General features: G+C 37.8%; 1 protein-coding gene across 1 annotated transcript; it reads right to left on the bottom strand.

Moving 5' to 3' along the window:
- Positions 1 to 29: 29 nt before the first annotated feature.
- Positions 30 to 26381, bottom strand: LOC117695227 (glycine N-acyltransferase-like protein). The gene is made up of 6 exons (XM_034486079.2): positions 26224 to 26381; positions 21201 to 21296; positions 17077 to 17184; positions 12030 to 12156; positions 11041 to 11215; positions 30 to 1428 (listed from the first exon to the last, which is right to left on the bottom strand). Exons 2-6 carry the CDS (start codon positions 21276 to 21278, stop codon positions 1026 to 1028), a joined length of 891 nt encoding a protein of 296 aa, XP_034341970.1. The 5' UTR covers positions 21279 to 21296; positions 26224 to 26381; the 3' UTR covers positions 30 to 1025.
- Between the last annotated feature and the right edge of the window lie 1611 nt (positions 26382 to 27992).

The raw sequence follows: 27992 nt of genomic DNA, 5'->3' as shown, positions 1-27992 counted from the left end.
AAATGGGTAAAGAAACTGTGGCATCAAAATTACATATCACAATGTAATAATATATTTTACAAGAACCAGTTTCTACTATTTTCCATAAAATGAATGAACTTGGATAATGAGACAAGCTATTTGAGATGAGCTCTATGAGACAAGCTAGGCAGATAAGAACCAATGCATAAATTCAACTATATATTGAATTTAAAACAACAAAATGCTAGTCACCAAGGTTAAGGATGAGGTGAAAGAATATGTGTATCAGAGAATTACAAAACGTAAGACATCTTAATAAGGAAATCTGGAGATCTACTTATAACATGAAAATCATAATAACATTGAACTATATGAGATTAATACTAAATGAGGTTTTAGCTACTCTTAATATCAAATCAAAATATGGTAAATATCTGACACGATGAATCTGTGAATTGGTTTCACTATAGAAAACATTTTCACTATCTACCCATACTCCCAAAGCCTCATGTCGTACACTTAACATGTACAACAAATTTTCTTAAAAATTAGTTTTCCAGGTATCATCCAACTACTATCATATATTTATTCATGCATTATTCTGCATGGTTATCAAACAGAGATCAAATGACTTTCAGTGAAGTTATCATTTCAAAGTACATGTTGATGAGAATTATCCTAGCTCCTAAACGAAGGAGTGCTGGGGAAGAGTACACTAGTTCCCCATCAGCACCACATCCCAACAAAACCGATCATGGGCAATGATCCACATGAGGATAGCAATGTGCAGTTGAATACATGTGTCTGATATCCAGAATGTAGAAAACTGAACAAAGACGGTGGCTCAGTGGAGAGGTCTGGGCATTACAGGTCTGCTGGATATAAAAGGTAATATGAGGTCAGGGACCATGCTATAGTGTTGGCCATTCACATTGCTCTCCCAGAGCCCAAGCAATGCCCATCCCTTTATTCTTTATTACAATCTGTATTTTCTCTGTGACCACTTTCCACTCCTCCAGATTTATTTTGGCCTACCCAACACAGCCTTATGTTGAGCACCAGAATCACAGAGGTGCACAGTTCCACTGATTCCAGTCACAGGGCATGGGGACGTGGTGCAGAGTATGACTCATCTTCTGCATGACTTTGTTCACTTGTTCTGTATGGTTATACACAGGGTAGCCACGTTTATCCATAACCAGTGTCTGAGCATAAATAATGTGAGAGATAAGGCCTTGTGCCCGGTAATCTGGCACTGTGCCCGCCATTCGAATTTCTCCGGTTTGGTCCATCAGAGCCCAGGACACAGGAGTCCCTTCAGGTCCCAGAAGACATGAGCTAGGAAAGATCCGGATACAGCGCTCAATGAATCTCTGGCTCTTCTCATTACCACCAAACTGCCAGAATTTATCCACCAAGGGAGCATGGATAACATCCAGTGATGAGAGTTTAAACATTTCTTGGTCTCTGAGGGGAAAAAGAAAAAAGAAAAACAGCAGCCCTAAATATTGTATACAGTGTGAAATATTTGTCCCTCCTCATAAAAGTCTATTGTGAGGCATGAGAGCACCATTAGTGTTATGCATTAGCTCAGCACTGTCTGGCTAGTCTTGTGAGATCAGGTAGCTAACCTAACTTACCTTTCTGCCTCCATGTTATTCTCTTTAGAAAGGATGGCTAATAGCCATTTTATCAAAAGACAGAAATTAATATTATAAAAGGTTTTGTCTTACAAGTATCCAAGACAGTGCCACAAAAGCAATTAAATATTTATAAAAACTTTGTGCTGTTCTCAATATTGTTCTGACCCACTTAATCCCCATAGGAAATATAATTGATGACATCATAAAGATAGGAAACATGGACAAATGGAGAATAAGTACTCAAAAGCACATACTAGTAATCAGTAAAGCAAGACTTTAGGATCATGAAATTATGTATATGTATGTGTGTGTGTGTGTGTGTGTGTGTGTGTGTGTGTGTGTGTGTGTGTGTGATGTTGGTAGCTTTTCTCAATCTTGTTCAGCCTCACTCACTAAAGCTGGAGTTCATCAATTTGTTAGCTTACCAGTGATCAGGGTGATCACTGGACAGCTACTCCACCACAGAAGCACTGGAAAAACCAACACACTATCATCTCTGGCTTTTTATGCATATTCAAAGGAATCTCAACTCAAATTTTCAGAATTGCATACCAGGTACTTTAACAGACTAAGCCTTCTCCCCAAACCACATAGCATGAAATCTTCAATACTTGTTTCTGAGAGTCCTTTGCCATATTGAATACAAGGCAAAGAAAAAGTCTAAACGGTCAACAACATGGTACACAGACAGCTCCTTTTATGTATATTAAAGGGAGAGAAGCCCTTCCGCCCCTCGCCTGGGCCTGCTGCCTTCAGCAGACACCCGCCTGGTCTGCTCCTGTGTAGATACTGGATACTGAGACATCCTAGAGGGACCACTGAACTCAGAGCAGCAGGTAAGAACACTCACACACTGCCCTAAGCCTGCCCCAGATCCATAACTGGGTGCAGGCAGCTCAGATTCCAGCAGATACCCAAACCCCACCCCTGTGGAATACCACACCCCTTCCGCCCCTGGCCTGGGCCTGCTGCCTTCAGCAGACACCCACCTGGTCTGCTCCTGTGTGGACACTGGATCCTGAGACATCCTACAGGGACTACTGAAGCCAGAATAGCAGGCAGCTCAGGTTCCAGCAGACACCCAAACCCTGCCACTATGGAATACAACTCCCCTTCTGCCCCTCTCCTGGGCCTGCTGCCTTGAACTGACACCTGCCAGGTCTGCTCCTGTGTGGACATTGGATACCAAGACATCCTAGAGGAGACACTGCACCCAGAGAAGTGGACACTTAGCTGGTCTGCCACCATGGAGACACCATATCCTGAGACATCCTAGAGGAGACACTGTACTCAGAGCAACTGGAGCTAAGGATTAAAAGATCACAGAGACATCCAGGCCCTGAGAAGTTCAGACACAAGCAAGATAACTGGAAAGGCAGGCTCCAGTCAGAGACAGTGAGTGTAGGCAACACTAGAGTTAACCAGATGGTGAAAGGCAAGAGAAAGAACATAAGCAAAAGAATCCAAAGTTACATGGCATCATCAGAACCCAGTTTTCCCATCATAGCAAGCCCTGAACACCCCATCACACCAGAAAAGCGAGATTCAGAATTAAAATCACTTCTCATGATGATGATAGAGGACTTTAAGAAGGACATAAATAACACTCTCAAAGAATTTAAGGAGAACACGGGTAGACAGGTAGAAGCCCTTAAAGAGGAAACACAAAAATCCCTTAAAGAATTGCAAGAAAAAACAACCAAACAGGTGAAAGAATTAAACAAAACCATCAAGGATCTAAAAATGGAAGTAGAGACAATAAAGAAATCACAAAGGGAGACTACCCTGGAGATAGAAAACCTAGGAAAAATATCAGGAGTCATAGATGCAAGCACCACCAACAGAATACAAGAGATAGAAGAGAGAATCTCATGTGCAGAAGATACCATGGAAAACATTGACACAATTGTCAAAGAAAATGCGAAATGCAAAAAGCTACTAACCCAAAACATCCAGGAAATCCAGGACACAATGAGAAGGCCAAATCTAAAGATAATAGATATAGATGAGAGTGAAGATTCCCAACTCAAAGGACCAGTAAATATCTTCAACAAAATTATAAAGGAAAACTTACCTAACCTACAGAAAGAGATGTCCATAAATATACAAGAAGCCTACAAAACTCCAAATAACCTAGACCAGAAAAGAAATACCTCCCACCACATAATAATCAAAACATCAAATGTACAAAACAAAGAAAAAATACTAAAAGCAGTAAGGGAAAAAAGGTAAAGTAACATATATAGGCCAACCTATAAGAATTACACCAGACTTCTCACCAGAGACTATAAAAGCCAGAAGATCCTGGACTGATATCAAACAGACCCTAAGAGAACATAAATGCCAGCCCAGATTACTAAACCCAGCAAAACTCTCAATCAATATTGATGGAGAAACCAAGATATTCCACGACAAAACCAAATTTACACAATATCTTACCACTAATCCAGCACTTCAAAGGATAATGGATGGAAAACTCCAATACAAGGAGGGATACTATAACCTAGAAAAAGCAAAGAAAGTAATCTTCTAGCAATCCCAAAAGAAGATAACTACACACACATAATTCTACCTCTAAAAACAAAAATAACAGGAAGCAATTTTCATTTTTCCTTAATATCTCTTAATATCAAGGGACTCAACTCTCCAATAAGAAGACATAGACTATCAAACTGGATACATAAACAGGACCCAGAATTTTGCTACATACAGGAAATGCACCTCTGTGAAAAAGACAGACACTACCTCAGAGTAAAAGGATGGAAAACAATCTTCCAAGCAAATGGTCCCAAGAAACAAGCTGGAGTAGAGATTCTAATATCAAATAAAATCAATTTTCAACCAACAGTAATCAAAAAAGATAAGGAAGGACACATCATATTCATTAAAGGAAAATCTACTAAGAGGAACTCTCAATTCTGAACATCTATGCCCCAAATGCAAGGGCACCCACATACATAAAAGAAACTTTACTAAAGCTTAAAGCATACATTGCACCTCACACATTAATAGTGAGAGATTTCAACACCCGACTCTCAGCAATGGACAGATTATGGAAAAAAAACTAAACCGAGACACAATGAAATTAATAGAAGTTATGAACCAATTGGACTTAACTGATATTTATAGAACATTTCATTCTAAAACAAAAGAATATACCTTTTTCTCAGCACCTCATGGTACTCTCCAAAATAGACCATATAATTGGTCACAAAACAGGCCTCAAAAGATGCGAAAAGATTGAAATAATTCCTTGTAACATATTAGACCACCATGGACTAAGGCTGGTCTTTAGTAATGACAAAAACAATGGAAAGCTCACATACATATGGAAACTGAACAATGATCTACTCAATGATGACTTGGTCAAGAAAGAAATAAAGAAATTAAAGACTTTTTAGAATTCAATGAAAATGGGGACACATCATACCAAAACTTGTGGGACTCCAAGGAAGCAGTACTAAGAGGAAAACTCATAGCTCTAAGTACCTACAAAAAGAAACTGGAAAGAGCATACATTAACAACTTGACAGAACACCTGAAGGATCTAGAACAAAAAGAAGCTAATATACCCAAGAGGAGCTGACGGCAGGAAAAAATCAAACTCAGAGCTGAAATCAACCAAGTAGAAACAAAAAGAACTATACAAAATATCAAAAAACCAGGAGCTGGTTCTTTGAGAAAATCAACAAGATAGATAAACCCTTAGCCAGACTAACCAAAGGGCACAGAGACAGTATCCAAATTAATAAAATCAGAAGAGAAAAGGGAGACATAACAACAGAAACTGAGGAAATTTAAAAAAATCATCATATCCTACTACAAAGGCCTATACTCAACAAAATTGGAAAATCTGGATGAAATGGACAATTTCCTAGACAGATACCAAGTATCAAAATTAAATCAGGAGCAGATAAACCATCTAAACAGTCCCATAACCCCTAAAGAAATAAAAGCAGTCATTAAAAGCCTTCCCAACAAAAAAAGTCCGGGACCAGACAGTTTTAGTGGAGAATTCTATCAGACCTTCAAGGAAGACCTAATACCAATTCTCTTCAAACTATTCCACAGAATAGAAACAGAATGAACACTACCCAATTCATTCTATGAAGCTCCAAATATGATCATACCTAAACCCCTCAAAGACCCAACAAAGAAAGAGAACTACAGACCAATCTCTCTTATGAATATTGATGCAAAAATACTCAATAAAATTCTCGAAAACCGAATCCAAGAACACATCAAAGCAATCATCCATCATGATCAAGTAGGATTTATCCCAGGAATGCAGGGATGGCTCAATATTTGGAAATCCATCAATGTAATTCACTACATATATAAACTCAAAGAAAAAACCACATGATTATCTCACTAGATGATGAGAAAGCATTCGACAAAATTCAACACCACTTCATGATAAAAGTCTTGGAAAGATCAGGAATTCAAGGCCCATACCTAAACATAGTAAAAGCAATATACAGCAAGCCAGTAGCCAACATCAAACTAAATGGGGAGAAACTTGAAGCAATCCCACTAAGATCAGGGACTAGAGAAGGCTGCCCACTCTCACCCTACCTATTCAATATAGTACTGGAAGTCCTAGCCAGAGCAATTAGACAACAAAAGGAAGTCAAAGGGATTCAAATAGGAAAAGAAGAAGTCAAATTTTCACTATTGGCAGATGATATGATAGTATACTTAAGTGGCCCTAAAACTTCCACCAGAGAACTCCTAAACCTGATAAACAACTTCAGTAAAGTGGCTGGATATAAAATCAACTTAAACAAATCAGTAGCCTTCCTCTACTCAAAGGATAAACAGTCTGAAAAAGAATTTAGGGATATGACACCCTTTACAATAGTCACAAATAATATAAAGTATCTTGGAGTGAATCTAACCAAGCAAGTGAAAGATCTGTATGACAAGAACTTCAAGTCTCTAAAGAAAGAAATTTAAGATCTTAGAAGATGGAAAGATCTCCCATGCTCCTGGATTGGTAGGATTAACTTAGTAAAAATGGCCATCTTGCCAAAAGCAATCTACAGGTTCAATGCAATCCCCATTAAAATTCCTAATCAATTCTTCCTAGAGATAGAAAGAGCAATTTGCAAACTCATTTAGAATAACAAAAAACCCAGGATAGGGAGAACCATTCTCAACAATAAAAGAACTTCTGGGTGAATCACCATCCCTGGCCTGAAACTGTACTACAGAGCAGTAGTGATAAAAACTGCATGGTATTGGTACAGAGACAGGCAAGAAGATCAATGGAATAGAATTGAAGATCCAGAAATGAATCCACACACTTATGGTCACTTGATCTTTGACAAAGGAGCTAAAACCTTTCAGTTGAAAAAGGACAGCATTTATATATATATATATATATATATATATATATATATATATATATATATATATATATAAAGATAAATGTGGCAGGGGTAGAACAGCTAGAAGAATTGTATCATGGATCCTATCATTTGGAGGGAAAAATGAATGCTTGGTCTCACTTCTACGAGATAAAATGGGGAATGATTTAATCATACAATGTTTAAATAAAGTTCTTAAACAAAAAAAGAAAAAGGACAGCATTTTCAACAAATGGTGCTGGCTCAACTGGAGGTCAGCATGTAGAAAAATGCAAATTAATCCATTCTTATCTCCTTGTACAAAGCTCAAGTCCAAGTGGCTAGATGACCTTCACATAAAACCAGATACACTGAAAGTAATAGAAGAGAAGGTGGGGAAGACCTTTAAATACCTAGGCACAGGGGAAAAGTTCCTGAACAGAACACCAAAGGCTTATGCTCTAAGATCAAGAATCGACAAATGGGACCTCATCAAATTGCAAAGCTTCTGTAAGGCAAAGGACATTGTCAATAAAACAAAACAGCAACCAACAGTTTGGGAAAAGATCTTTACCAATCCTACATCTGATAGAGGGCTAATATCCAATATATGAAAAGAACTCAAGAAATTAGACGCCAGACAACAAAATAACCCCATTAAAAATGGGGTAGAGAGCTAAACAAAGAATTCTCAACTGAAGAAACTCGAATGGCCAAGAAGCATCTTAAGAAATGCTCAACATCCTTAGTCATCAGAAAAATGCAAATCAAAACAACCCTGAGATACCACCTCCCACCAGTGAGAATGGCTAAGATCAAAAACTCAGGTGATAGTAGATGCTGGCGAGGATGTGGAGAAAGAGGAACACTCCTCCATTTTTGGTGGGATTGCAAGCTAGTACAATCATTCTGGAAATCAGTATGGCGCTTCCTCAGAAAATTGGACATAGCATTACCTGAGGATCCAGCTATACCACTCCTGGGCATATACCCAGAAGATGCTCCAACATATAACAAGGACATATGCTCCACTATATTCATAGCAGCCTTATTTATAATAGCCAGAAGCTGAAAAGAACCCAGATGTCCTTCAACAGAGGAATGGATACAAAAAATGTGATACATTTACACAATGGAGTATTACTCAGCTATTAAAAAAATGAATTCAAGAAATTCTTAAGTAAATGGATGGAACTAGAAATTATCATCCTGAGTGAGGTAACCCAATCACAAAAGAACACACATGGTATTTACTCATTGATAAGCAGATGTTAGCCCAAAATCTTGGAATAGCCAAGACTCAACACACAGACCACATGAAGCTCATGAAGAAGAAATACCAAGTGTGGATGCCTCAGTCCTACTTAGAAGGACTAACAAAATACTCAGGAGAGCAAATATGGAAACAAAGTGTGGGACAGAAAGTGAAGGAGGAGCCATCTGGAGACCATTCCACCTGCGTCTCCATTCTAAGTACAGTCACCAAAGGTAGACACTGATGTGGATGGCAGGAAGTGCATGCTGACAAGAGCCTGATATAGCTGTCTCCTTAGAGGTCTGCCAAAGGCTGACACATTCAGAGGCTGATGCTCATAGCTAACCATTGAACTGATCAAGGGGTTCCCAGTGGATAAGTTAGAGAGAAGACTGAAGGAGCAGAAAGGGTTTGTGGCCCTATGAGGAGAGCAACAATACTAACCAACCAGAGCTCCCCAAGGTCTAAACCACTAGCCTGGGAGCACACAGGGAGGGACCCATGACTCCATCTGTACATGAAGGGGAGGATGGCCTTGTCTGGCATAGGTGGGAGAGGAGATTCTTGGTCCCATGAAGGATGAACACCGAGGGGGGGGATTCAAGGGGGGGAAGTGGGAGTGGGGGGTAGGTGGAGGCACATCCTCATAGAAGCATGAGGAGGGTGGATGGGATAGGAGGTTCCTGGGTGGTTGGGGGAAGGGAGGTTAGGGGATAAAATCTGAAATGTAAATATAATATCCAATTAAAAAAGAAAGAAAAAAAGAAAGGGAGAGGACTCCTGCACTGAGGTAAATACTCAGGGTGCATAACCAGAAGATTCAGACCCTGGTCACAGTAACACCCTTCATCATCCTCATGATGAGCAGGCTACTCCACCATAAGAGCCTTCTTTCTGTTGTGAACCATAAAATAAAGTCAGATATTGCCTCACTATCCTTTGAGAAACGGACCCAGTGCTACTCTGAATGAGAAGGTGCTCTCTGGGCTGCCATGCCCTTCACAGTGTGAGCAAAGTTCTTCCAGGCACACTGAACCACAGGGCCCGTGGGATTGAGCATCTGTACATCAAGTTCCCATCATCAGATTTCAGTGTTGCTCTGTGCTATTCTAGAAATCAACAGGAAAAATACATACTTTGCCCAAATGTTTTTAACTGGAAATCATTTTCTCTGTGAAGTAGATCAATTAAACACATATTTATTAAGAACCAACATCAGTTGACATGCTAACATGGAAAGGGAAAAAGTTCATGGGCCTACAGGTAGCCAGGCATGGTGGCTGCACATCTTTAATCCCAAAACTTGTGAGGCAGAGGCAGGGAGATTTCTGTGAATTTGAGGCCAGTCTTGTCTACAAATCGAGTTCCAGGTACAGCCAGAACCAGTACACAGAGAAACCCGGTCTCAGGAAACAAACTATAGGCAACTAAGGAACACTAAGAGCAGTAGAGTCTTCCTGCTATTAAAAGGAATGCACCTCTTAATAGCAATATCTAATAGCGATTGGTCAGCTCTGAAATTACATCCATACAAGTAACACTGAACTGACTGAGCACATTGTGTATTTGTGTGTGTAATAGTAACAGTTAAAGAAAATGAATCCATAAATTTGAGAAGGAGCAAGTACAGAAGGAAAGGAGGGAAATTATTATATTGAGTTATTATATTGAGGACTTCTTCCTGAACAATACTAAAAGGATTCTTGCTCTTTAAAGAAATGACATTTATTTATTTATTGTTGGGGACACGTGTGTGGAGGTTAGAGGACAACTTGTGAGAGTAGGTTTTCTCCTTCTACCACGTGGGTCCCCTGAATTGAACTCAGGCCATCAGCTGCACAGCAAGTGCCTTTGCTGACACAATTTACTTACTTGAAACTCTTGACCTTAAGGAATTCTGAATATTGTGAGCAGCTTCTAGCAACACATAGGTAGATATATTTAAAAATTAGCTGTTTCTAGCTAATAAAAGTACAATAAAGGAAATAATAAGTCTCATAATAATTGTATCTTTTGATGGGGTTCTCTGAAAAAGAAGTAATGGAAATAAAATGAGACTATGAGAAACAATGGCCAGAAAAGGGAGAGGAAAATGCATTAATATTGGATGAGAGGACATTTCATACAAGCAGAAAAGCAAATGCACTCTTCCAGAGGCGTGTGTGAACATATGAGGATCAGGTTGCAGAAGGACAGTGCTTCTGGGAGGGGGATAGATGTCCAACAAGGGATTAGTCCTTGTCTTATGGTGACCAAAGTGAGTTAGAATTTCACTGAAATGTACTGAGTTAATTAGTGATAGGATTAGGCAATAGTTCAGTCAATTAAGTCCTTGCTGCATAGAGAACATGGGGTCCTCAATCTGATCCCCAGACTCATGTTTTTTAAAAACTAGGTATAAAAGTACAAGTCTGTAATCATAGCTCTAGGGAACTGAAGACCTGGGTATTCCTGGACCTGGGTGACCAGATAGCCTATCCAAACCACACGAATCCCAGTAAGTGTCCTTGACTCAGAAAAGCAAGGAAACAAAACCACAAAGCTGGATGGTGCTAAGGGAAACAACCCTTGAAATTGCCCATTGACTTCCACATGTATGTACACATACTTATAAACACATCAACACACACACATATGCACAAACCAAAAGAACAAATCCTGAAAACAAAGAACCTGAGAACAATTAAAGAACTGTTTGTGGCATTTGCAGAGACAGATCATGCCATCCGTGTTATTTTTTTTTTAAACAATCATGTTGGAATTGGGCTATGTAGGAAGAGAAGATAGGGAGCTACTTCTCTGGGAGGAACAAAGCATCTTCAATCCAACTCACATAGCCCGGGGTCTGCCAGATTTATGATCTAAGTGCTCTGCATCCTCCAACAGGAAAGGAACCAGTTTCTTTGCTGTCTCGGGCATCATGTAGAGAACGCACTGTGTTCTCTTGACCTTGACCATCTTACCAGCTGCTACGTTCATTATTGCTTCATTTAGGCCGGATTGTGAACCTAGGAGGGAGTGAAACAGGCAATAAGTAACCATCTATGTAGATCAAGAAGTGGTCCAAAAATGTATACAAGATTTAATCAGAAAACTTTGCCTCAATTGTAGCTCCTGTGTATCCATTCCTAACGTTATTCCCTGGACGTGTTTTCTCTCAGGTACTGCAGAATACTAAAAATACTATATCTCCATGAACAGGAGGAGCATATTCAAATAGTAGGCAATCTTGTTTGAATATGTTATATGTCCAGGCATTGGTCTTATGCCTCACTTAATCTTGTCATTGATTCTACATCTTAGGATCTTTTAATATCAGAATTATTTTTTACATATGAAGACACTGAGTAATGGAAATGCCATTTGCTCAAGAATCACAACTTGGGGGCAGAACCAGGAAGTCCCCTGTGGCTTTAACTTCAGAGGGCATGCTTGTAACCACATTAGATATAAACCCTGGTGACCTGGCAGGTACTCTGCGTCACAATAACCTACCATTCTTGTACCAGAAACATGTCAGAGGCCAAGCCCTGTCTTCTATCTAGTTGTCCTCAGAGTTCCTGAATACATCTTCAAAATACATTGTTAACCAAAATTTATCTAGTTCACTGTTTCTTCTAACAATGCCATAGTCTTCAATATTTGAAATTGATTCCACTGTAGAGGTGATGGAAAACAGTCCAAAGAATGTTCACTAGGTTAGGATTTGGAAGTTTGAAGAAACTAAGAAAGATTGCAGAGCGAGGTGCCAGGATAAAGAGTAATCCTACAGATGTGCACACAGAAGGTCACAGCAGCAAACACACATTCCAGTCTCCTTACTTTGGATCTGCAGATGCTGTTTCCAGTTGATGACATCTGGTGTGCCAAGGAATTCCAAACAGTGCTTAGGATCTTTAGAATAGATCTGGTAAGTGTTGGTGTGATGATCAAGGTCATCTGCCATCTCCTATTTGGTTGGTCAATATGGAATACATAATATTGGTTGTATTGTGTAATTTCATTTTTTAAAAAATTTCATTACACTCTTTGTCTTATTTTTAATAATTAAAATTTCAGGTATATATGTATATATATTGCATTTAGTCACATTTATCCCACTCTGTTGCTTCAACACCTCCAGACTCCTCCTGATATATTTCCTCTCCAAATTTACATATATTTTTTAAATGATCATTGAATCTAATTGGCACTGTCCAGTTGCTATGGATGGATGTGGGGTCACCTACAAGAACATGGACCTCCCCTTCTCTCAACAACCATTAGCTTCAGCTAGGGCTAGAACTGCTTTCCCATCTTTGCTGGAAATTTCTCTCATAAATCAAACCTAAACAGTGATGTTTTCTTCACATGCCAGCACCACTCCTCAATTGTTAATATCACTAAACTATGTCAAAATTCCACTCGATGTATGGTAATGATTTTATTAAACTTTATTACATTTTATATATAGGTACCATTGTGATTTACAATCCATTAAAGATGGTTTTTGAAACATCTTTCCTAAATCAGTAATACTCAGGAAAAGAAAAGTGAGAAGGTCAAAGGCCTTGAAAGAACAAGTCTTCTTGTTCTGAAGAACTTCAAGGTAATTGTGTGCTTTATCTCTCTCTGTGTTTGCAGCATGTGTGTGCAGGAATGTGGGGTGTGGATGGAGGTCAGAGGACATCTTTGAGGGCCACTTCTCACTGTCCACAATGAGACAGGGACATTTTTTTTTTTTTTTTTTTGCTGATGCCAATCTAAGTCTAGCATCCTGTCAATTCCAGAAATTCCCCTGTCTCCCAAGTTCCACCTCTTTGTAAGTATGTTGGGATACATGTAAGCATGTTGGGATTCTACACATACACTGCTGTGTAGAGCTTCATGGAGCTTCTAAGGATCTGAACCCAGGTCCTCAAACTGGCACAGCAAAGGGTGTACCCCTTAAGCCTTCTCTCCAACCCATACATATATTTTAACATGACAATAGTGAAACTGACAAGATGATCTTGTGTATGGACTTTTATACATCCACACTAAAGCCATTCACAAACAAAACATGATGTTTTTAAACTGTAAAGCCCAAAGCACCCTTTAAAAATGTGTATTTCTGGCAAAATCATAACATAATTTGTTCAAAAAGCTTTTCTCTAAGTTTATAAATGACAGCTGGAATTTTTGAACCTAAAGGAAGGGACTGAAGGACAAATATTCAGCTAGGGCAGGCTGGCCAAAAAATTGCACACAAATACCTTTGCAGCTAGGCAATACTACAATTGACAATCCATCTTGTCAACACAGTTGAAAAACAAATATTATTCCATTTTTATATTTTGAGTAAATTTAAATTTGCTTTATATTGTATGCTGTTTGATGAGTTTTTTCAAAACAATAAGGGCTATTGTATATGTTTAAGATACATGTGATATTATGAAAATATACATATGATAATAATGATAATAATAATGAGAAAATATTTACTATTATACTAAAGCCAATTAGCAGATCTATTGTCTCACATAATTATTATTCTTTCATTGGAAATAGTATCAAATTTAGCAGAAAATATAGTAAAATTTCATGTTCTATATTAGATCTTTATGCCTCTTTGATACCTTATGCATGTATCTCCTTGTTTATAACCATCAGTTACATAGTTCAATAACCCTTTTGTTTTCTATACATCTAACTTTTAAATTACTTTTGTTATTATTTATTTATTATTGTTAACATTAAGTGAGAGTATTATTTTTTTCTGTGACAGCCCATTTCACTTACCACAATGTCTTCCCAGTTAATCTGTATTTTAGAAAACAGTAAGACATCTTTTTTTATGCTAAGGAACATTTCATATAAAAATCAGTTTTGTATATTGGTATCTGTGCCCATTCATCTATCTCTGGGTTCCGTGATTATTTCTGCATTTTAGGTAATACAAATACTTCTACAATAAATGAAGCAGTATAGATACTTGCAGCGCTTCCTGACTTTATTTCACTTTTTTACATGCCCGGAAGAGGTATGACTAGGGCAAATGACAGTTCTACATTTGTGTTGGGGTACTTTCTTCCTATAGGTAGATTGTTAAGAAGTTTTGCCCAAAAGAGTAATAAATTTTGTCAAAATGTGTCTCTTCCACTGACGTGGCCATGTGATATTGTGATGGACTACATCGGTTCATTTGCATACACTATGCCAGCCTCACGAGATAGTTAATATTTTATCATATACTGCATTAATAAATATCCATAGAAAAAAGACCAGAAATTTTCTTGCCTTTTATAACTACAAAAGTGATAGTGCCCTCATAAAATATATGAAGAAGAATTCATCTAGGTCTATATTTTGTAATAAATAGTAATAAGTTAGGGATGGTATATGATGGTGCATGGCTGTAATCCCAGAACTTGTGAGGCTGATACTGGAGGAAGAAGAATTTAGAGACAGGCTTCAATGTACAATGAGTTCCAGACCACAGTGGGTTATATAGCAAGATATAAAAATGAGTCCTAGTGGTGACCCTTCTCGGACTGTTTGTAGTAATTAGCAGTAAACCATGTGCTGTTATACTGTGACTTGTTTAGGTTTTGTTGTTTCTGTTGTTTGTGATTTTTATATTTTTAAATTTTGTACATATAATATATTTTGATATTTTGTATATACTTTGTATATAGTCAAAATATTTATACAATATTATGTATTGAATCTATTCAAAATACAATATATTCTTTCTTCTCTCAGATTTTCCTCATGTCCTCACTCATCCAACTTTATTCTTTCTGCCTCTCTGTCTCTCTGTCTCTCAAAAAGCCACACAAAAGGATGAAAATCAAAACAAACAAATGAACAACAACAAAGAGAAAATGATGACCAAAACAAATCCAAAAAGCATACTAAAGAAAACAAAACATCCAATCTGTTTTGTATTGGGCAAGTATGAGAGCCATGGTCAGGAGTGTGGTTGATATAACATGCCATTAGAGAAAATAGGTTTTTCCCTTTCCCAGGAAGTATCAATTGTGAATAGATCCTTGATAAAGGGTGGGACTTTTGTCTGCTTTTCCTTCTCCATGCTGGGATTTTGTCTGGCTTAAACTTGTGCAGGTCTTGTGTATGCTGTCACAGTCTCTGTGAATTCTTATGAGTATCAGCCCTGTTGTTTCTGGAAGATGTTGTTTTAGGGGATCATCCACCACCTCTGTCTCTTACAATTTTTCTGCCTCCTCTTTGGAAATAGGTTTGGAGGTTTTTGTTGCCTTCTTCAGTTTCTATTTGTTATTGGTCTCTTCAGTCTTTCTGTTTGTTTTTCATTCAGTCTTTGTAGGATGTAACTTTCCAAACAATTTACATCCTTTGGATCACCCAGTGATGGGCATATAAATATTCATAAGAATGAGTTCATGTCTCAGTTCATTTACGATGTCTGCTGTAGTATCCTCACTTTCACTTCATTCAAATGTGTCTTCTCTCTTTTCTCCTCAAACTAGTAAAAAAAAAACTTGCCAAATTTTGGTTATATTTTCAGAAAAAAAATATTTTAAAAACATTCTCTCAGTAGATTTTGTATTCTCTTGTCTACATCTTTTCTGATCCTTGTTATTTTCCCCCAACCAATTGGGGTCTAATGTGTTCTTTTTCTAGAGTCTTGGGATGTAATGTTAACTATTTATTTGGGATCATTCTTTTCCATATAAAATTGTCAGGAACTTCCCCTTACAACTGTTTTTTTTAAATATCTATTTTCAGAACAGAATAGTCTGGAATGATTCTAAATATAATTTCAATTTAGTGTATGGAATAGTATGAAGAATATTTTTACATGTACCAGAGGAAATGTGTATTCTGTTGTTGTTGTTGAAAAGAAGTTTGGTGTGTGTTAAGTCTGCTTTGTCTAAAATTTAATCCAAATACAGTGTTCTTAGTCCCTTTATGCCTTGTTGACCTGTCTACTCCTTGTTGAATGTGATTTTATTGATGCATTTTACACTTATTGAATTGATATCTGTTATTCTTACTCTGTTAATATTTGCTTTATATGTTTCTAGTATTCATAAACTACGTTTTTTTATATCTGTCCATATCCACATGTATTTTTTTCTGAAAGTGAGTGTAGCCTCTTGTATGCACCCTATACCTGAGTCATGCATTTTTGATTTTTAACATCTACTCTTCATCTTTAGATTGAAATTTTTATTGCAATTGATTTTTAATTCTTCTCTCATATATTATAATATATCTCAGATATATAAATTATTTATCTGCAATTTTCCCTTACTCACTTTTCTACTCTCCCTGCAGGCTCTTCCCACCACCTGCCCTCTACCCCAGACTCACCTCTCTCTTCTGCCTCCCCTCATAAAAGATCAAGTTTCCCAAGGACATCAACCAAACTCTGCATAACAGGTTACAATAAGACAAGGCACATAACATCACATCAAAGTTGGACAAGGGAACCCAGTAGGAGGAAAAGCATTCTACAAGTAGGCAAAAGAGTCAGAGACAGCCATAACCTCACTTCCCACCACCAGGATTCTCAGAAACACCAAACTACTCAGCCATAACATATATGTAATGGACCTAGATCATACACCTAAAGACTCCTGGATCTTTGTGATTTACATTTGAGAATAAAATAAGAGCTTATTACTGACATTTTGAATTTATTTCTTCTTTTTTGTTTTTGATCTCAAATTTTTTTCTTTATCTCTTATTTCTCTTTGTGGTTTTTCAATTTAGAGTCTGTGTGCTAATCTTGTTTCTGTCTAGAGGGACCCTGGCATCATCAGGGGTTATCTTTGTTTCCTTGGCGTCTGAGCATTTCCAGGTTCATGTTAGACACACACCAATTGTAAACTTAGAGTTGTATTCATTCCACAATATAACTTACCTGCTCCTGAGGACGGACAATCACTGTGTTAAAATCAGGCCACTTGTCCACCAGAGCCTTGAGCTTGAATGGGTTTCCCTGGTTCATGTGGAAGACAGTTCCATAAACCTAAATATTTCAACAACTGAATGGTCAACTCATTACCAAGGAACAGTAAAAGCATTTCTTTTGTTACCAGAATGATGGTGATTTCCTTGAAATTAGTGGATGTAAATCATACAATATCTAGTTCAGTCTTCAAGTAATATTTTATTATTCCAAAGTAGATGGAAATTTCAAATAAAATCATGATACTATTATAATAGTTAAGTATGCAGATAAGTTAAATTATTAACTCCGTCTTTCATTATTTTTTCCTATAAATTTCTATTTTCTGCCATATAAATATATTCCCATATAAATTTATAAACAATACACTTTCCTAATGTGTATGAATTTTATGTATAATATACAAAGACACATTTTCATGTCAATAAACAGAAATTTATAGGTTTCCTTAATTGCCTAATATTTAATATTTAGAATGAATTGCAGTTGACATGTGTGTTAAACTATTCAATATTCACTGTTTACAAAGAGACTCTGTTGCTAGCTAAAATACATGTACATTTCTGCTACTTGAAACTTTAGTAATATTGATTAAAAAGGACTACAAAAATATTTGCTTCTCAACTTTACTCATTTTGTATGCAAGCATACTACCCCCTGACATTATTGAACTTCTGTAATATAGCCCAATGAACTTTTTGATCAAAAAATTTAAACCTGGATCATGTGATCTATCATTTTGATAGCTACCTTTCCTGTCTAATCAGAAGGAGTGGTGACTTGGAATGAATGAGAGCTATGCAGGTTTTCAGAGAGGCTGGGGAAGTAAATAGGATACTTTGCTATTCATATTTCTCATCCTCACACTCAGTGTAACAGTTGTATCAAACATACCTTCTTCCTGCTGTCCAGAAGAATCCAGGTATAGCAGTAGTTAACAAGAGAAAACATAAAACAAGAGCCTCTACCTAATGCTTTGCAAGGTTGATGTGTGGTGGAGATTTTTAGCTTTTTGTTTGTTTTGTGCTATTGTAAATGGTACTTATTTTAAATATTGGATTATAGTTATTCATTAATTGATAATGTATATAAATAGAATTGAATTATAGAACTTGGATATTGATCTTGAATCCTTTAATCTTGTCCAGAAAATTGTTTTGTAGACTCTTTAGATGATCATGACTTCTGAGAACACACTACACTTTACTTCCTTCCTCCCCCAATAGGTATTACTTTAATTTCTCTTTCTTGACTTATATGCTAGTTAGATTACTAATGTTTCATTAAATAAAATTAATGACAATGGATAACACAGCTTAATTACCCATGTTAAGCAAAAATATTCCATTTCTTTGCTATAGAGAAAGATCTTAACTGTACATCATGCCTATGTGCTTTTGTCAAATTCAACAAATTCTCTTTCTTCCTAGTTTTCAGAGTTTCATATTCAAGACTATTATATTTCGTCACATTTTTCTTTACCTATTAATAAAGATCAAGGTGTGGTGGTGCACACCTATAATCTAGGCACTCAGAGAGATGATGTGAAATGATGGTGATTTAAAGGCCAGCTTGGGTTACTTGGTGATATCTTGTCTCACCCAGTCATGGAGGTTTATATCAGTAATTGCAGCATTTTCGAATCTGAAGCAGACAACTGCCATGAGCTGAGGCCATCGTAAATTACTTGTAAGTTGTAGGCAGTCTAGGCTACATTGTGAAATTCTCAGAAAAAATAAACAAGAAAATGATCATATGATTTTTATTTAGTAGTATATGAACATGGTGATTTGTATTGATTAAGCATGAACCAGATCTATTATTTAAATATATCTTGTATTTTTGAGGACTTTTGTATTTACATTAATGATGAGTACATATCTATAGTTTTCTACTGATATACAATTTTGCTTTTGTTTTCAGGGTAACTCTGACTTCATAAAATGAATTTGGAAGTACTCCCTCCTCTGTTACATGCTGACTAGTGTTCTGTGTGGTTGGTATTATATATTTTCTATGAGTGTTATATAAATACCCTGTGAAGCCAGCTAGAGAAATCATTTCCTTTGTCACAATGTTTTCATATACATATGTAGGACTATTGAGATTGTATATTCTTCTTTAACAAACTTTTTAATTTGTGCTTTTCACATAACAACAGCATATCTGAAATCTATGAGTACATTGTCAATTACCCAACATTCCTGTTACGTTTATAATGTTTACTGGAATTTTAGTGATGTCTCATTCTGCATTTAGGAGATGTTTATCTTCTCTATTCTAGGTCAGTTTGATTATAACATTATTTTCTTAAGATTTTTTTATCACTCATATTCATTTCTTCCTGTTTGAATGTGTAGTTTTCCTTTTATTTTTTTTAAGTGTACACAGACCCAGTCAAACTTTTTTTTTCCCCATGAGACTCGGGCAGAGACAAACGGGACAGAGCAGGATTCGAACAGGCAGACAGAGAGAGACAGCACAGAGGGCCCGCGCCCTCTGCAGGCGGCCACCTTAGCCACTGCGCCACCACCGGTTCTCTTAGTTTTCCTTTTATGATTTGCTTTTTTCTGCTTGCTAGTGGGTTTATTTGTTCTATAATTTTTCTAGTTTCTGGGGTATGAACAAATCAATTAACTTAGTCTAAATTCCCTTTTACTTTAAGTACAGTTTATTTGTTATTGTTTTTCAATCATTTGCAGAAAATTTGCATGTACAATTTTCAATTTTAACCTTAACTCTTTGTGAGTGTACTTATGTACATATGTGTATGAATGTTTGTGTGTGTGTGATATGTGCAGACGTGCATGCTAATATGTCTGCAGAGGTGAGAGAACTGCAAGAGGACACTGAGTGTGCTGCACTATCACTCTCTACCTTGTCCCCTTGAGACAGGGTTTCTCACCGAATCTGAAGCTAGACTAGCAATTAATAAGTCCCCATCATCCTCCTGTCTCTACAGCACAGAGCCCTGGTGATATAGGTGTACATGGCCATGCCTGACCTTTTATTTGAGTGCTAGGGATTCCCTATGCTTATTCTTACATGCATAAAAAAGCACTCTTACTTACTGAGCCATCTCCACATTCCCCAAGTTCCATTACTTTTAAGAAAACATTTAATATGATTTGAATAATTTTAAACTCCTATTGTGTGGATGTGGGGGGTCTGTCTTGGACAACATCTTATGAATACTCGAATAGAATGGGGATTCTGCTGTTGTTAAGGAAAGTATTCTTTAAGTGGCAGTTAATACAATGAGCTCCTAATGTTTCTTGGGTTTTCACTCTGTTTATATCATTTTCATGACATTTATAAATGATGGAAGGAAGAATATTACCCTCAATTTTACCTGTAGTTTTATTTTTCTTTCAGTTTTACCACTTTGTTCTCATGTGCTGAATCTTCATTTCTATTTGTGTAATTTCTAGCAGGTTTTATGTCCTCTGAATAAATTAACATCTAAACTGTAATATAAAGATATTCCTTATCCCTAGTCATATTCTAGTCCATTTGTAATATATTTAAATAGTTATGGGGAAAGCTATCTTATACAAAGTTATTGATATATTCCTAAAACATAATTTTTGTTCAACCCAAATTATGTGTAATACTTTGAGAACTGGCAAAACAGGAATTGATTTATTAGTTCTGAGAAAAAAATTCATGTGGTTAACCTCCTGTCAGACATGTGATCAGTTAGGAAAATATTAAACACCAATGCACTTGCTTTTGTCAATTTGCAACTCTGAGAAATATCCAGTGTTATATAAAACAATTCCTGTGTGAGCACAAGAGAATGTATTTTAGTCAGCAAAGATCATCTAGGTCTAGGTAAAATCATCACATTGCCGTTCACTATGATGTGGTCTTGCTCTGTCATAACAGAGCTTTATTTTCTCTTTGGTTAAATGTGTACAGCATGCCGCCTTTGCCTTGGGGTGACATCAGCTAAATTTTAGGCCACAAAGTCAATACCTGACCCAGAACACAGTTCAGTAAATTTTCCTTCCCTTTTCCACCTTTTTAAAAAAAACACTTAATAGTCCATTTCCCTGAGAACATTCCACATTCACCTTTAAAGACTCAGGAAGATATTTCCTTAAGGAGCTCTCCAACATCTGGAGCATCTGTGAACTTCGCAAATAGAGCATCTTGATAGCTACCTTATCCTAAAAGAAGAATAAAGAAATGTTAAAAAAACATCTGCTATGAGACTGTGTCTTCCATGTATGTGGTGATAGGAATGAGAATGGCCAACTTAGGCTCATATTTTTGAATACTTAGTCATTAGAGAGTGGCACTATATAGAAAGATTAGGAGGTATAGCTTTATTGGAGGAAGTATGCCACTGGGGGTGGACTTCAAGGTTTCAGAAACCCAAGCCAAGCCTAGTGCCTTACTCCTATTATCCCTGCTGCCTGTAGAACTCTCAGCTACTCCTCCAGCACCATGTCTGACATGGTGTCTGACAGACACTATTTCATAATTTGTGGTAGATTCCTACTGTTTCATGGGTGCTTCCTCTACTAAACTTCTCACTCTGTGGAAGAAAGGGCAGGTACCCTTGTCTGAAGTGATCATCAACATCATGCTGCAATGCTCCCTGCCGTGATGACGTAGTCTAAATTTGTGGAACTGTAAGCAGGCCCCAATTAAATGCTTTTCCTTTATAAGTTTCAATGGTCATGGTGTCCCTTCACAGCAACAGAACACCGACTAAGACAATATATGAAAGAAGCTATACCTAGGAAATCTAAACAGTATGGTTACCAAAGCAAGACCTAAAAAAGATGGCAATCTCAACTGACATGCCAGTGTGACTGGAGGAATTCTCACAAGGAGTCTCCCTAGATGAAGTTCTACAGAAGATCAATGGCTGACGAGAAAGGAGGAATCAGTCTTCTCCAGTAATGAAGCCCCCGGATAGGTTACCCAATCCCAAGAGGTCAGCCCTAAACAAATGTGAACAACACTAAACAAATGCAGAAGGTTACGTTTATAAATTTCCATATATATGGTCAAGTCTGTGCATACACTTAATAATAATAAAAAGTAAGAGCCTGAGTTTGAGAAAGAGTTGGTGTAGGACCCAGGGACATGGGAAGAAGGAGGAGGAGAAGAGATACTTTTTAAATCATCAAATGCAAATTGTTTTTATATTTCATCAGTACATTTATCAATGGATAGTATTCATGTATGCATGAATCAGAGTTTTTTTATCCTATAATCTTCATATGGACACTTGGTCTGTTATGGTTTATAGGCCACCATTAGTAAAATTATCATGCTAGTGAGTATACACATTCATGAGATCATCTTTTATTTCTAGAGCTACGTCATACATATTTGACTTTGTAAGTGCTTATATTCTGTCCAAAGAGAATGCACAACCTTACATAATAACTTTATAATGCAAGAGTCTAATTGTCATTTCTCCAAAACGATCAACACATGTCAATGCATTCATAATCAGAAACCATCGATAAAGTAGTCTAAAGCCTCTGCTCTTCACAGTAAAACATACAAGGCTCATTACCAAGGTAGGTCAAACCGTTAAGGCCAACATATATTTTAACAGATCAACTTTTCAAGGGATTGGCTATGCTGAATTGTACCAAACACTGTGACTCAGCAGAAAAAGTAGTTTTAGTAGTCCTCATGAGGGTTCAGGTTAGTTGACTCTGCTGCTCCTCCTGGAAGACCAATAGAGTCAACTAACCTGGACTCTTGGGTCTCTCAGAGACTGAACCACAAATCAAAGAACATATACAGGCTGGACCTAGGTCTCCCCACACATATGTAAGGATGTACAGCTTGGTCTTTATATGGGTCCTAAACTGGAGTGGCAGCTATCTCAAAAGCTGTTGCCTGTCTGTTGGATATGTTCTTCTAGGGGGGATGCCTTGTCTGTCCTCAGTGGAAGATGGTGTGTCTACCCTTGCAGACTTGGTATGCCAGAGTGGAGAGATACCCTGGAGGATCCCACCTGCTCAGAGGAGAAGAGGAGAGGGGGATGGGGGAAAGACTATGGAATTGGGTGACCATGAGGAGAGCTGTGAGCAGATTGTACAGTGAATAAGTAAAAGAAATAAAAAAGTTAAAACAATATTTAAAAAAATAAAATGGGTTAAGTCTTTTAATCCCCATGGCCTTAAACCTCTGAGGAGAGGAATCAAACAAAAGTCACACAGATTAATCATGAAATGTTCATATAGTCTCCCCCCACATGCAAGTTATGCTGAGATTTAAAAGACACAAATGCAAGAGATGGGGAGATAGGGTATGCATGATGCCATCTTTGCTAATACCTTGCACACCTTTGTCTTATGAGCAAATTCATAATTGCCTGTGTGTAGTGGGATATATTCCCACTACATTTGTATAAAGTTTGGCAGTTGGGCTGTATGAGAGGTAGGCAAAGTGAGGAGTCAGGAGGAGAGAAGGAGAGGAAGGGGAGGAGACGAAGGAGGGAGGACAGAAGATGTCTGCAGATGTCTACGTGTCTCTAGCAGTTTCAGGTAGTTGTTCATATCTAGGTTAGTTAATTGGGTTGACAATTCTAATTGTGTGGACATCTTGTTAATTGAGCATTTCCAAATATATAAACCAATTGGATAACCATTAAGCTCTAAGAGTCTCATTCTACCTGGTACCATGTGCATGGTGGGTATTGTCTGGGGTTCAGTCAAGCTTTGTGGAGACAGTGTGGGGGATTGGCAGAGCGATCCCCCATGCTGGCATCTCGTGTGTGCCAGGGCCGGTGTTTCTAGCTAGCTGGAGCCGTGGTCCAGAGCTGGAGCCTCAGGAAAATGGTGGCTGTCTGGAAACAAGCTGGACCCAGCACCAATTTTTAAATATTGCTCGCCAACACCTGTATTTCTGTTCTCTTTAAGTTATATCATCTGTATGTTGTAAAGTAACTTCTTATCTCTGTCAAAATGAAGGAAGGAAGGAAGGAAGGAAGGAAGGAAGGAAGGAAGGAAGGAAGGAAGGAAGGAAGGAAGGAAGGAAAAAAGAAAGGAAGGAAAAAGGAGAGAGAGAGAGAGAGAGAGAGAGAGAGAGAGAGAGAGAGAGAGAGATCTCCTCACAACCCAATTTGTATTTGGTAAACAGCACAATACAAGGACCATCCTTCCCCTAGTCAAGTGGGTCTCTATGTGCCCTCCATGTTCACCTGGACAGAGATAATACAGACGCTCCAAAAACCTCATTCTTTGCTTCAAAAATGATGAGCTGAATTCATTAACCAATCAGAAACAAATTATTAATGAAACGTGTCAAATTCTCTACTTCCCCTGCTAAACATACAACACCCCTTTCCCCTAACAGATTCCAATAAAATAGGCAGAGCTCAGGGGATAATGTTCTCTGATCCATAACAGATGTGGCTGTGCTTTCCTGTAGAATGAGCTAATTTCTTGAGGTTGAACAAAACTGTTTTGAAAGTCCCTTTCTTCCACAAAGTTTTATATCTAGGGTGGACCACAGAGGAGGTTGTGTGTATGTATGTGCCTGTGCCTATGGAGACCGGATATTGATGTTGAGTCTCTTCTGCAGTTTTTCTCAATCTTACTTTCTTTCTCCCTCTCCCTCTCCCTCCCTCCCTCCCTCCCCCCCCCCGTGTGTATAGTGTTTATGTGTATGTTCACGTTCACATTTGTGTTTATGTATGTGAGTAAAAGTGTCTGTGAACACCAGAAGACAACCTTGTTTGAGGCAGGGTTTGTTGCTTCTTGCTGTTGTATCTGCAGGGCTAGCCTTGTGAGCTTCCAGGGTTTCTCTTGTCTCCACCTCTCATTTTCCCACTGGCATGCTAGGATTCCAACTGCTCTGTGAACAAAGATCTCACCCTGTTTTTTGATCTTTTTGCTTTAACATGTTGGGAAATGTGTGGACTAATGAGACTTCTCTGTGTGACCCTTTACCTATGTTTGTTCACCAAATACAATGGGCAATGACAGGTCTTTCACTGACCCTTGTACTTTCTATGTAGAAAACAGTCTTTCCTTTCTTTTTCTGTTTATTTTTTCTGCTCTCATATAATACATCCTAACCACAGAAAAAGTCATAGCCAGAAGTGCTAAAGCAGAGTGGGTTTAGAAAGTTCATTTGTATTCATTTTGTTTTGTTTTGTTTAAATTTGTACTCTTTTTCAGTGCTGGTAACAGAATCTCAGAAATTGTATGCAAATAAGAAGCAAGTTGAAGTCTGATACAAGTACTACAAGAATACTAGCAAGTATTCCTGAGTACATTTGGAACCAGCTCTGCATGTGTACACCCACGGCCTGAAACAGAAACATATTGTTTAAGTATTAGAGGAGAAAGGGAACAGAAACACACACTGGTGAGCTGCCAGTGATGGCCATGGGCAAAGTCCTCTTGTAAGTGGCATTTGGAGACTCTTTATGAAACCATTTCTGTGTTTGAAATTTATCCAAAGAACACAATTCATGGAAAAAAAGTTCTCTATGAAAAATTGTACATAGCAGAGACATGTCACCCTCTATCTACATTCATAGATATGATGGTAAATATTTTTAATTAGGAATCCTTAATAATAGAGTTGACGAGGGTTTTAAAATACGTACCGTTTATGGTTTGAGTAATCAATTCACATTTTCAAAGTGTTAGTATTTTTGTGATTGTTAAGTAGGGAGACTCATTTATACAGATATTAGTAATTCAAAAGATATCTATTTTAGTATGCTATAAAATATTTATACACACAAACACATGTTCTCAAACAAATATCACCTGAATTAGCATACTTCTTTCCAGCCTCAAATACATTTGCTGTCACAGATATACAAATAGCTGTTTTCAGTTTCTTCATATTTATTTATTAATGCATAATAAATCCTTCCTCCACTCAATTAAGAATTTCTCACAAATCCCAGCAGATTGCTCTGTATTTGACATTTTCCTAAATCTTACTAAATAAAAAACCTCCTTTCTTCCCTAACAAAATTTCCATAACCAGTGAGTTCTAACAACTTCTATCTGTATCCAACAGGAATATTTTGATTCATCCCCTTCAGTAGAAAGCCAAAAGGAGATGAGGAGTCCCCAAGTGTCAGTTTCTCCTGGTCCTCACCTGCAAAGCTGTCTCTCCCGTCAGTCTCTACAGAAGCCAGCTGGAGAAGCAGCAGCAATAGATTGTGGCGACGCAGCTTACCCTGAGAGTATGGGCACTAAGGAGTGCTTTGATCTGGCTTCTAGGAAACCGTTAAGCGGAAGTTCTTAGAACATGTGTACCAAGCTATGCAAACTCTAAACAGTGTCATATCAGGCCCCTCCCTCTGGGGTCCTTGTTCCAAGATCTGCTCTGTAACTAGGAAGTTAGCTTTATACATTTGGGGCTTTTTCCCAAAAGACTGGACAACTTTTTAATCCTAGAAATCCCACTGTCACTCAGAAACTGAGCTGTGAAACCAGATGACCAGGAATTAGGGGCTGTGTGGGTAGACATCTGATGGAGTATTATTTAGCCATAAAGGCATAAAAGTTTCCTATTTAAACTGGAAAAATCCAGATTACACTGTATTAAGTGAAATAAGCTAGACACACAGGAGAGAAATACCATGTGATCCCACTTAGGAGAGCAGTGTAGAGGAAGTAAATTCACAGACACAGAGGGTAGAACAGAGGTTGCAAAGAGCTGAGGAGGTTAGAAGTTATTGTTTAGTAGGCAAAGAGGTCACGTTAGAGAATGATGACATAGTTAGGGATAATTGCAAAAATCCTGTGAATATATTTAACACTACTACATTGCACACTTACAAGAATTAAAATGTTATGCAGACTTTACAAGAATATATCCTACATATCTGTATGGATATATGTGAATGTGTGTATATGTGTGCACATATACATATATTTGGGTATCTGTATCCATAGAAAACAAAGTATATCCCTTTTCTCAAGGATCAATATATATCCCTGTGAATCTCTATCAATTAGCCTCATATGAATACACTTTGTTTTTCTCAGAGTTGCTGAAGGTGATCATCCTTACTTAAATGTAAATAGGGGGTGTGCGCATGCTCACATGTTCTTCTGCATAGTGTGGAGTGCTCATGTCATTGTGTATACATATGGAAACCAGAAGTTAGGTGTCTTCCTCAATGGCTCTCTATCTTATTTTTTGAACCTAGAATTTTCCAATTTGGTGAGACTGGTGAGACTGGCTGGGCAGCAAGCCCAGGAGCTCCTCTTGTCTCCCTCTTCCCAGCGCTGGCATTAACAAGCGTGCTTAGCTGTGTCCCACACTTAAGTGTGGTGCTGGAGATCAGAATTTAAGTCCTCCTAATTACATGGCAGGCACTGTATCAGCAACCATGTCTCGTGTAAGCTCTTTTGTTTTTGTTTTTTTTTGTTTTTGTTTTTTGAGACAGGGTTTCTCTGTGTAGCCCTGGCTGTCCTGGAACTCACTCTATAGACCAGGCTGGCCTCGAACTCAGAAATCCGCCTGCCTCTGCCTCCCAAGTGCTGGGATTAAAGGCGTGCGCCACCACCGCCCGGCTCGTGTAAGCTCTTAACTAAGCAACTTTAGTCAATATTTTGCTGGTCAGTGATTTGAAATCTGCTCATTTTTGCCAGTGTCAGGTAGGATCCAGAAACCAAAGGGAACACAGCAACTCCCATACTTCACTTACCTTGTGATTCTTAGCAGAGCAAAGTCTGGATAGCTTTCCAGTTTTTCTTTTACACAGCATTATGAACACTATAAAAATCCCACTGAAGAACAAAAACCTTGAAATCAGTTCTCTGGGTTCAAAATTTGATGTTGACACCCCTTAAGTGAGTCCACTGAGTAATAGCATCTAGCAGGAAGTCTAGAAGGTATTGGGGTAACTGAAAACT

Source organism: Arvicanthis niloticus, chromosome 1 (assembly GCF_011762505.2).
Source record: "Arvicanthis niloticus isolate mArvNil1 chromosome 1, mArvNil1.pat.X, whole genome shotgun sequence".
NCBI classification, from domain to species: Eukaryota; Metazoa; Chordata; class Mammalia; order Rodentia; family Muridae; genus Arvicanthis; species Arvicanthis niloticus.
Note: the sequence above shows the minus strand (reverse complement) of the source record. Positions and strands in the feature narration are given on the sequence as shown.